The 12310-nt window shown below is 48.4% G+C and overlaps 1 protein-coding gene across 3 annotated transcripts in view; it reads left to right on the forward strand.

Annotated features, from left to right (window-relative positions):
• Nucleotides 1-12310, forward strand: part of GFM2 (GTP dependent ribosome recycling factor mitochondrial 2) — a 345387-nt gene that overhangs the window by 287552 nt on the left and 45525 nt on the right. For all 3 annotated transcript variants that reach the window (XM_085632317.1, XM_085632319.1, XM_085632318.1), the window contains one exon: nucleotides 10586-10701. In XM_085632317.1, coding sequence (XP_085488443.1) covers nucleotides 10586-10701 — 116 coding nt within the window. The remainder of the gene's footprint in view (nucleotides 1-10585; nucleotides 10702-12310) is intronic.

Here is a 12310-nt window from a genome sequence, read left to right on the forward strand (position 1 = left end):
GGAATCCTTACAAACCTGACTAAGCTGGAGATAGGTGTAGGTCCTAGAAAGGATACAACATGTGTAGCATCCCTAGTCCTCGGCCATAGAACCCTGTGTCAATACGTATATACAAAAGCCAGAACCACACGAAAGCAGTTACTGCCTCAGGGATTCCTATGATCATGCACCTGGGAATGGGAGAGACATCTAAGATGTAGTCTTCCCACTTATTCTTGCCTTGGGTGATGCTACAAGTGGAAGAGTACTCTCAGAGCAATCCACATAGGTAAAATCTTTCGATTGTAGAAGCAGGAGACGTTGTATGTGATGGCTTAAGCAACCTGACTAGCGGAGGAGTAGCATGGAGGATGTAATTCATGGTCACCCTCAGATGGCAAGCAGTGTGGCTTTTATAGCTCCCCTATAGAGTTATGAATGATCTTGATTTTATTGTTGACAAAGTTAAAGATGCTTTTTTGTCCTTGGAGGTATTATGGCAGGATAAGACAGTGCCAGTTAGAGGTTTGTTAGGTGAAGAGAGGGAATGCTGATGACGGAAATCCCCAGACTACGGCATTAGCTATTATACACCTCACTCTTCCTCCTCTCTCCCTGCAGTATGTACATACATATGGATACTTACATAGTGCAAATTGGCCTTTAAAGCGATAGGTACAAAAGAGGTGGAGTGTAATAATAGGAATAGAAGTAAGATGGCTTTTCAAAAATAAAGGCCTCTGTTAGTGGGATGAAGTTGGTGTTGTTTTGGATAAGGTACTCCTTGAAGAGAGCCTTCTTCGGCTATTTCCTGAAATTAGGCAATTGAGATGCTTGCCTGATCTGTTCCAGTATGGTATTTCAGGTTATTAGTGTGTATCTGCCTTCTGCACCATTCCGCTGTTCTTCCATAGGTAGCCATCCTTCTAGGGGTGCATGTTCTAGAATCTCTTTCTCTGTAAGCCCCTCTGCCTGTCAGGCATGTCGCAGTTGCACATATTTAAAAAAATGATTAGGTTGTTGGTGATACTCCTGCTGAAGCAAGGAAAGGGCATGCTGTCTTCATTTTCTAGCAGGCCCCCCACTTTGGAATTTCCAAAAGTGTTCCAACACCCAAATCCCCGTAGTTTTCCTTATTCACTGAGCCATAGGCCGTCCCATAATGGTGTTTCCCTAGTGATTTTGCGTACCCAGTCAGTACACTTGGTGGCTTTACTCCATGCTGCTAGAACCACCTGCGTTGCTGGCAGCAACTATTGCGTCCCTCTCCTCATAGAGATTGTGCAGGTGTGATCACGCCTCCAGCTTTGCCTATTCCAGTCAGAAGGTCCAGTGGTCCCGGGGGCAAAAATCCAGTCATTTATATTAAGTGTGCCGCCCAGTAGCACGTCTCTATATCGGAGAGATCAAGCCCACCGTTCTATGGGTTACGCTGTAGTGCTTTCATTGCAATTCTGGGGTGTCTCTATTTGAGAGCAGAGATCTCCCCTCCCCCTCCAGTTTGGTAAACACTTCCTGCAGAATAGGGTAGTATGTATTCTGAAGAACGTAGAGCAGCTTAGGAAGCGTGATCATTTTTAAGATGGCCGCCCACCCCAGAAGAGTGAGGTGCAGCCTTCTCCACCTCTCAGCATCTTGCTGAAAATTCAGTTCCATCCTCTTCAGGTTTCTTTGGAGGCAGAGCTCTTTCTGTGGTGTCATAAAGAGCCCAAGGTATTTGAAGTGCTCCTTAGCCACTGCTAGTCTTTGCAGGAGCAGGGGCAAGTCCATTAGCCCCCTGGGTTGATATAACACCGCCTTATCCCAGTTGATCCTGTAAGCGGGAGTGTGCGCCATACTCCTCAAAGATCTGAAAAATCACCAGGTGATTTCATCCGTGTATAGCAAAATCTTTTCTTCCTCCTCGCTGGCAGCTAAGAGTTTGAACCCCCTAACCCCAGGATGGTCTTGCTTTATGCACGCCCGGTACTCTGTTGTAAGCCCAAACAAGAGAGGGGTCATGGGGCACCCCTGACTGGTACCCATTGCGATGGGGGAAGTCCGACAACATCACCATTTTAACTCTCACCTGAAATCTGGGCCTGGTATAACACTGCCACATGCCTCCAGTAGTAGGGACCAAACCCAACCTTCAGTAATATTTACTCCAGGAAGGGCCAATGTACTGCATCAAACACCTTCTCTGCATCTAGTGCAAGGAAGACCTGCAGGGCTGGCAGATCGTTCACCTCAGCCAGCCAGCTATGGGTGCGCTGCAGATTATATCGCGTCGACCTGCCAGGCATGAAGTCCGACTGGTCTCTATGTATCGAAGGCATTAATGGTTGCAGGAGCCGTGTGTCAAGTATTGTGGCAAGATTTTTAACTTCGATATTGAGTAAGGATATCGGGTGGTTTGACTGGCACTTTTCCCTGGGTTTGCCATCTTTGGTAATCACCGCAATGGTGGCTCGTCAGAGATCCGGTAGTAGCACTCTCTGCTCCCCTACCTCTTTAAATAGGTTTGAGAGGTGTGGCCCCAAGAGTCTGGCATAGCTCTTATAGAACTCTGCCGGGATTCCATTGGGCCCCAGGGATTTACCTGTCGTTAGTTTTGCAATGGCTGACTGAACCTCGCTGAACGTAATGTCCCCCTCTAGGGACTCCCACGCTGCTGCATCCAGCCCCGGGTGGCCACTTTGTCCAAGTATTGTTCAGTGTGAGGTGTGTTCTGCAGTAGTAGAGCCATGTAAAATGACCTGTAGTATAGGGAAAATGTCTCTGCTATTTGCTCGTCCGTTTTGCATGATGCACCTGCCTGGCCCCGGATTGTTCGCACCCATCTGGCCTCCATTACCCTCCTGACCAACCACGCCAGGAGCTTGCACGCTTTAATCGCCTGCTTCATACAGGTGGTGCAGTGTGGCCAGAATTTGCTTCTTTGCCCCTTCTTGCGCCAAGTCTTGGTATTCCAGTTGCAGAATCGCTATCTTCCTAAGTGTGAGGGAGTCCTTAGTGGACCCCGAAGCACTTTAAAACTGTAGGAGTTGGGTCTCAAGAACCTCTAGTTCTGCAACTGCTCTTCTCTTTTGACCAGTGTTTGCGGCTGCAGTCTGGGAGGTGCATACACACTCAATAGAGTTATCAGTCCGTCCCCAGAAGATCTGTACCCCCACAAATCTGCCATAGGGATCCATCCACGTTTTAGTCACCTTGAATCGGGGTTTCTTTATTTATCAGTATGGCAATGCCCTTTGAGCCAGTGGTGTAGCCAGCATGGACCAGTGTAGTATATGCCCTCCTCCCCAGAAAGTGGCAGTGGGTCCTCTGAAGGTGTGCCTCCTGTAGGAGGATTACATCCGGCTGCTGCCATTTAATGTATTGTGCTACCAGGCCTGGCATAACCTTGCTGCCCAATCCATTGACGGTTCAGGTCAGGACCGTAAGGTCCATGCTGGCCAAGGGTCTGGGCTATGCCATGTATATAAGGTGCTTCTTGATATGTTCGGATGCCCCCGTTTAGGTTGAAATGCGGGCTGCAGTGTTAATGTCTCCAGTTTGTGAACAGCTATAAGCAATAAAAAACATCTCCCTACAGCCGTCTGCACCACCCAACAATGTTCCCCACAAGTGTAGAACCACATTTCTAAACTTAAACGTCTCGTAAGAGGAGTATGAGAGGTCTGTAGCCCACCACCCCCATCAAACACAAACTCCTGAATTAACCAAGTTAATCTGTGCCACTTGCCCCTGGAAGCAGTGGCCCTGCAGAAGGGTATAAAAGTACACTCTCAGTTCCACCAAGTGGTTTTGGAGGGCATGGGTTGGCACTCCCTCTGAACTGACTGTCTCTAACCTATGGTGCCATCTCAGTTATGTTTCCCACAGAGTACCGGTTTTGGTCAACCTTGCTGATCATATGTCTCTCTGGCTTGTGCTCCAGGTTTCCAATCGCTACTTCAGTAGGGTGCGGTTAATCTGACCCAGTAGTCTGTTCCTCCCCTGAGGAGCTGGGAGCAGAATCCCTGTGAGTCGTCTCCTCTTGGTCTATTTGGTCCTCTGTACGCTCTCTGAGTCAGAGGAGGCTCCTAGCCGTCCTAGGGGCAACTCGCCTCACAATGAAGTCCCTCTGCTTCTTGTGCTGTGGGGTAGCTTCTCCTCCGGATCCGCATTCTGTCCTTCAGCCGGGTTCCCTCACCGCTATTTGATCTCAGGCCAGGTCATCCACCCCATGCACCGACAGCTGCGGGCATTCCTCAAGCTCTGACCAAGCCTCTTCTGGCAAGTGAAACCCTTGTATAGTCCGGAAACTCAAGGTCTTTTGAGTTGTCATGGTGGATTTAAACTCATTGCCTAACTTCTCTCAGGATCATGTTGCGGTCTTGAAAATGTTGAAATTTTGCAATAACAGGTCTTAGGGGGCCTTCCGCCCTGTTCTCTGTGTGCATCCTCTATTATAAGACAGAAAGAAAACTTGTCTTGAGGAGGATCATTTTCAGCCAACAGTTAAAAAATGCCACCATGTTGGTTCCCTCAGCCTGTTTCAGGAACCCCGCGAATCACAGGTTGTTGCGTAATGCACTATTTTCTGTATCTTCCAGTCTCCAGACCAAATATTTGGTAGTGGCCTGGGCCTTGGTCACCTCCCTCCGGAGCACCTGGACCGTATCCTCCAGTTCCGAGAATCTGGTCTCCGTCACCATCAACCTGTCTGCCACATTGTGTAGGTCTTGTCGCAAAAGGGAGACCTCTGAGAGCACTTCTCCTATTCTTCCTGCCAGGGTTTCCTGGGAGGACTAGATAGCCAGAAGCAGTGCCGCGTTGTTGGGCATGATCTGAGTCTCCCTCTCTGCAGGTGGAGCGACCTCTTTAGTGTAGCAGTCATTTTTCCCGGCTGGGGCGGTTTAGGGTCTTTGTCCTTAGCCATTGTCCAAGACTGGACACCATTGCACGGGGATGGGTGCCGGGTCCAACCAGTAAAGGGGCAGAGGAGGAGGGGGCACTGGACAATCACTTGGAAACTCTTTCTTTCAGGTACACCTTGTTGGGGTTGGTCACTCCTCCCCTACTTCCATGTTGCATTCGCCAGGCCACACCAACAGCAGCTGTCCCCTTTGTGGCCCTGCCTATGTCAAGTAAGATTGGGGCCCAACTCTGACATCGCTGCGTTCCGGTTGGGGGAATTCAATGCCCCCTGTCCGCCCCTGGACCTCGGTCATCTTTTGCCCCTATCCCTGGGGGAGTTCAGCTGCTCGTGGCCGCCACCTTGAATGGGGGAGGTTGCAGTGGTTGTGTCCAGCGGAAGTATCCCAGCGCACCTCTCCCTGCCGCTGTACGGCCTCACCTGCCTTCACTGCCACTGCTATGGGAGATGCTGCCCTGGGATGGTGTTCTTAATCAAAGCCACTCCTCCCCACTGCCTCTCTCCTCTGCTTTGGGGGGAGACTGCGGCTGCCACTCCAACAAAGCATCCTCGCACGTCTCCTAGCTCGTCAGGGCCCCACCACTTGCCCTAGATTGCTGCTGGTGCATGTGCCGCTCTTGCACTTACTTTTGGTGAGGCAATGGCTTCTGAGATGGCAGTATATCAGTAGGTTTCAGATCGGGCTGCTAGAGCCTGTAGGATTTGCCACTACTCTTCCATTTTGCTAGCCACACCCGATGCTCTTCCATTCTTGACTCCAGTCATGTGAGAATGAGTGCTCCAACAAACACAGCTGGGCATGTGACCCGCCGTGAACTTTACAACTTGAACTGTTGTTCATACAAGGAAACAAGCGAGATCTTGAAGATGGAGTCAGCTGGTGCCAGCATGTGAGAGTAACATCACAGCTTCTCACAACCACCAGTCCAGCCCACTAGGTGCAGGCTAGAACATCACAAATACTCCAGGACAATGAGGTAGGAGGATCAGACTTTAAGTTGGTGGAAAAAAGCAATTGAGGAAGAAGGACAGGACAGAACACGCTGATGAGGTAGATGGGAAGGAACAGCTGGAGATTTAGGACCTTAGTTAAGCTATGGCAGGTGTCTCAGTGGCGGGAACGGAGGTCATGACTCCTGACACCTTGACAGAAGACTATTTGCAGTATTTAGAGATCCCCCACCTGCCTGGTGGCGATATACCTCCTGTGAAGGAAATTTCTTCTACGGTGGCTCCCTTCACAGCAGGGAAGTTTGTTGAGTGGGCACAATATTTTAAAGAACCTGCTCGGGAAACGTTCAGAGAAAATAACCTCCCAGAGTGAGAGCTTGTTTTCTTTGAGCAAAAAATAAATTGCCCTGATATGCAGGGAGCTTTTTCTCTGCACACAGGAGCCATCTAACATGTTTTCTGCCCATTTCCGCAATGCTTGGATGGCAGGCAAAAGCAGGGAAACAGTGACAGTAGTCCTGTCCTCACTAGGGTGGGTTGGTCGTAACTGTGACCCAGCAGTTCTGGGGCAGATAAGCTGCTGAGTCAGGGGTTACCGCCTGGATATGCTCTGTGGATGGTAACCCAGCAGTTAAACAAACTAGGAGACCTGCAAGTTTGACAAGGTGGAGGAGCCACTGGTTTACAGCATTCCCCTTCATCTTCCTGACCCTTAAGATGTCGGTAGGAGGAGTTAACTAGGCATATTCTTCGTTTCCCATTCCAGGCCACTTCAAACACCTACTTGCCTCCAAAACTACACAACCCTCTTCAACATTGATAGCATTAAGAACACCAAAACCTTCTCCTCCGAACTTAAGTATATGGGATTCTAAAATTAAAAGTTGGCCTATTCAGTGGTTTGAGATTTATTTTGCATGTCACAGCATACTTGTAATGTCGACGTCTCATATCACAGCATACTTTTAATGTTGACGTCAAGGTTTCTAGATATGATTTATCCTTATATTTTCCAATTTTATTTTTTGGGGTATTGGTATTTGTGGGCAACATGCTGGATGTGCTCTTCTAGTGCTCCTGCTGCAGTTTCTCATACAGTCCTGAATCATCCTATTACATCGAGGTCACTCATAGCCCCAGGCATTGTTGGGTAGTGAAGATGATTCTTCCTTCTCAGCAGGTCGGATCAACTCCCAGGTTAACAAGGAATCTATAAGTTATGGCCCATGGAGGGAGGCACCCCAGTTCTCTCTCGGGACCATTCAGTTCTAGCAGGCATAGAGCAGGTTGTGAATGGCAAGCCCTTTGTCTACAAGGGAGTGTTCCAAGTGGCCCTTCTCAGACGTGAATGGGACCTGGATGTTTGGGCTCTATTGGGGCATCAGCATATGCCCAGGAGGGTGGTGCAGCTTGGTGTACCTCTCCTGAAGGCTAAATGTCCTGGTGTCTACTGATCCTGATGTCTGACGGAGTGCAGCAGTGAGGGAATTTGCCAAGGTATATCTGAGCAGAGACATGTGGGGCTCGTGGGCCGCTTCATCAAGGGAATGCAGAGGTGAAGCCTCACTGTGGAACCCTGCTGAAAGAGTGGCTTTCACTGGGAAGTAGGGCCTGGGACCGGGAAAGATTAGCTAGCTGAGCTGAGGCTATAGCAGTTCCCCAGTGGGTAGTGCTGTAGGCAGCCAGGGATGCCCTAGTGGGTGCAAGGTCCTGAATGGTCATTGCCGTCTCTTGTGCCAACCTCTTCACTCCACCTCTCCAATAGTGGTGAGACACCATTGGAACTTCGTGGCTGGCCTGCCAAGATTTTTTGGCATTTCGGGGCGGTTCAGCACCTGGTGCTTTCACTCGGAGAGGGGACCCTGTGCCTGCTTTCCGTAGACCACTCTTGGTCCCCTAAGTGTGCCTGAGTGGGCTTTCCTCCACCTTCCTTTTGACCTGGTCCTTGTTGGCATCCATGCTTATGAGTGGCCACTGTCTGCTAGAGGGCTGATTGTGGATCCAACGGGGACCAGACTGTTTCGTGGCAGCCCTTGCTGCTCCTAATGCTGAGCATGGTGCCGCCTGTGTGTGGAATTTGCAGCAGCTCACCCGTGTGGGGGGGGGGGGACTTCAGGACTCTTGGCACATGCTCATCTGGGGTAGGGATCCAATCAGGAGAAAATGGCCAAGTCTGCAACAGAGACACTCCGGCTCCAGCGAACGATACACTTCTCCATAGTGAAACCTCTGGGTCCTGACACTTCCGCTGAGATTATTTTGCAGGCTATCCGTGATACCCATTCCTTATTGGCAGTGACGATCCGGGGGCGGATGTTGATATGTCATAGATAAACCAACATTTATGTACTATGGTCACAAAAGTGAAAGGCTGGATTCGAAACTGGATGATATAGTCTGGGAACTTTATTGTAGTTTTACACAGCTTGCTAGATCTTCTTGTGTCGTGGAAAGAGGGCTGAAGATGTGGAGGAAGAGCCTTCAAAACAACCAGGATTTTGTTCAAATCCTGCAGGGTCCATAATCATTTCTAGAGGCTTGATTTCGGTCCCATTCTTGCCCCTAGTTATATCTCTTGCTTTGTGGTGGCGTTGACTCACCTGTCCTTGGTGCTGCTGCCTACCTTTGGGACCCTGCCAAATCTGCTTATAACTACACTCCTCAGATGTAAAGACAGAGCCAGCATTCCGAAGGTTGTACATTGCCTGGGCCAGATATTGTATTAATAGATCATGATACTCTCGGACTACACAAGTTGGATCCAAAATCAGCGGAAATCATCCAAAGCCTGTATTAAAAAACGTTTAGGAAGAAAGCCTGAATAGAAGCGCCTCTATCTGGCCAACATGACCACTACAAACTAAACCTCGGAGTCAGCCTGGGAATAGGCAGGGGAATATAGGTCTTGGAAATTTGCCATACCGGAGACTACGCTGGAGAAGATGCGAAAGACACATTAGATGGGAATAGGACAGAAGAACTAGAGACAGCAGGTGACAAGGCTTGAAAATTGTTTGCTCAGGCTTTGCATTACTCATTTAGTGCCATATTCATCAGGCCATCTCTAGTGCTGCCATTTTAATTAGGATTGAATTGTTTCAGAGTTGTGTTGTGGAAAGTCAGAGGTCTTAATGTAAAAGGTAAGGCATAAGGCAGTATTTCAGCCTTCAAAAAGGCATTCCCTAGATCTGCCAATACTGCAGGACAGATCCATCTGTAAACCAAGAGCATTTTTTAGGAAGAAATATGGTTTCTCGTGGACAGCATGCAGGGTTCACAAACTGCTCAGGCGGAGCACAGTTGTGTCAAGAAAATCTTCCTATTTCATGCCAGCCATGTACGGGCTGACAAAAAAATTGGTATTTTACAGTAATCAGTATTATATGGCCAACCATAGACTTTCTGAATGTCTAAGCACATCCTACACTTTCCAGCACCATGTTAGAAACCCTCGTCACAGTGTTAAAACAGGCTTCACAATTACTAAGTGGGCCTTTTATACGGTTATGGGTCATATACTTGAATGACTCTTGGTGACAGACAAGAATACCTCCTTCACTGATTTTGTTATCTAACCGGCATTCATACACTTCTACTTCTCAGCAGTGCACTGCTCCTTCTCTAGGCTTATTTCTTTGTCCCCAAATCAGACACATGAATTAGGTAACAAAAGTACACATTCTGGAACACGACTCGTCGTACCATTTTGATGCTCAACTTCACAAATTAAACTAGCTCTGGGATTTGGGAGTTGGGATGTGTGGTAGCTAACTCACAAGCACTTTGTGGAGTACTTAAAGGAAGAAATAGACTCCTGTTTATAGTTAAATATCGAGTTGGTGGACCCCTTTCAAACTGTCTAGGAAATGTTTTCAGCTGTTTGAAGCAGAAAGATATGATGTTCCTTAGCTGCAAAGATAAAGAAGAAATCGAAGTAAACTTCTGTCTTGAGGCTGCATGACCTCGAACTGGAACAGCGTTATCTGCCCATGAGACAAAGAGGCTGGGCTCTAGTAGAACATCCCTGAAGAAGGTTGTTGTGGACTCAGAAGGTGTTACTGGTGTCGTGCCTATGAATGTGGGGACAAGAAGGGGCAACTGTGCTGCTGGGATCTTTCCAGTTCACCACAAGAAGTGTTGGCGTGAATGGATGGCAGGTTTAGAAAGAGTTGTAGAGTATTTTATTGCCAATTTTGCATATATTGTGCATGCTTTTATGGCTGTTTGCAACCGAATAAAGATGATTCTGAATTGTAGAGTAATCTTGTTGGCCTGGATTGCATAGCATGTGTGTTCCAGTGCCATCTTTTTGGGGAAAAACTCCACAGATCGAGACCCTGTGATTAAAGATCTATGATTTGCAAGCACAGTTTATATTTTTGGCTTACAGAAGTTTGACTTAAGGGTGTGGGGGGAGAAACAGTATAAAAATACGTCGCTTGGTTTCTACCAATTGTTTAGCTCTTAGAAAAATGAGAAATGTCCTCACGAATGGCAAGATATATCGCTATTAAGGACTTGCACTATTTCGGACAGGGTATTGACATGCCCTAACCTTGCACATTGGAAATATTGCTGTTTTCTTAACTAAATGATCCCTTGTTTTGGGTAGGTAATCAGTCGTCTGTTTTATTTGGATTATCTTTAACCTTCAAAATGTTTACTGTGTTACTACTGTGTTGCTGCAACTCTGGGTGATCCTTGCCTTCGGATTTCTAAATTAGTGGTTGCTTTCTGTCTCTCCATTTCTAGGACCACTTCTTGGGTTCCCTCTGCAGAATGTGGTAGTGACACTCCATTCTGTGGCCATGCAGCCTGGCACCTCTATGACAATGGTGTCTGCTTGTGTTTCACGCTGCATGCAAAAGGTAAAGTATGTAATGTAACAGCCCTAGTCCTAGGTTTATAATAGTTCAGTGAAACACATTTCGAGATGTAGGGCTGTGGCCAAATGTTTAAGGGATGCCGTTATCACTGTGGGTAAAAGTTGAGTGCCACTATTTTTAATGCTGAAGGGGTTGTCCCCAAAGACATAACAAAATCACATATTATGATTTGCTTAAATGTCTTTTGACTTTGGAGGACAGAATCCTTTATCATAGTTTAGAAAATGTTAATTCTTCTCTACAATGACAAACATTTTTTAGGTCTGTTTAAAAACGGCGTTAGCTCTATCCCTTTGCTCTGTCATGAAAAAACGCACATAGAGAGGGGCTTTGGGTCCCCCCTCCTTAAGCCGTTGCTTGTTGAATATCATTCACATTTTAGATCAGCCCAAAGCATCCTGCATCCATTTATTTGGTTCCCCTCTGCTCGTGTTGCCATATAAAAACCACAGTGACCACTACAGTCAGCAGCCTCCACATAACTGCAGTAGTTTTTTATCTGATAGACTTCTAGATGCAGATTCCTTACCTTAGAATTATCCCCAGGCGTCAGACTGGATCTGGAAAAAAATGTAAGCACCACTCCTGCGCATCAGTAGATAACGTCGTTCGGCTCCATGTGGTGTCGTCCGTGCCGGAAGTGACGTGCACGTTGCCTATATTGGCGTCACCCCAGCGCGCTGACGTCAGTCCTTTTCTTTCTGCGGCAGTCAGCGCAGATCCGGGAAGAGCTACCTCTAGTCAATTATTGACTTTCATTTTTTTGACGTTTTGTCAAAGTGTTTTGAGGTTTTTCCTCTTGCTGTGGCAGGGTAATGTCATCTAAGAAGGCAGGATTCAAGCCCTGCGGTACATGTCACCGCTCGATGTCGGTGACGGACCCGCACCTTGTGTGCCACTTGTGCCTCGACCATGACCCGAAGGCCTGCTTCGATTGCCACACCATGCACCCGTAGACCTTGCAGGAGCGATCCTTCAAGCTCCTGGCGGCTTCATGTGCGAAGCAGCAACGATCAAGACCCCAGTCGAGAGGAAGGTCCTGGGAGCGGTCCCAGATTCCAAGAAGCTTGTTGCCTTTGATGTTTTTGGGTCATTCGGGTAAGAAGAAGAACAAGTCGAAGAGTGCTTCGACTTCGCCTCGTCTGTTGGCTGACGAGACAAGGGAACCTCACTCGAGGCCTGGCTTCGTGGTTGAGCCAGCGCCTGGGCTGGCTCCACGCCTCCCTGAGTTTCCAGGAGCCGGAGATCTCCAGTCCAGTTCAGAGAGTTTTATGAGTCCATGCTTCTCATATGTGGGCGTCCCGTTCCCTCCGGTGCATCTTTGGGCCACATGGGTTCCGGAGGGGCTCCTACTGGATCCACGCCGGTGACTCCCATGCCAGTCGGGCCACAGGGATGCAGAAATTGATCCAGATTGGCGCCGGTCGTGCCATGTTGACCTTCCCTGGTGCTGGTCCCGAGGCCGACGCTCCCGGCACCACTGGTGCCACATTCCTGAGTCCGACACAGACCCGGACAGGTGTCGCCTGACACTGACTGGAGCCATGCCTTTCAGGCCGGAGCCTGAGGCCTATTTCTGTGGACAAGCCTT

Source organism: Triturus cristatus, chromosome 2_1, assembly GCF_964204655.1.
Source record: "Triturus cristatus chromosome 2_1, aTriCri1.1, whole genome shotgun sequence".
Classification (NCBI taxonomy): domain Eukaryota; kingdom Metazoa; phylum Chordata; class Amphibia; order Caudata; family Salamandridae; genus Triturus; species Triturus cristatus.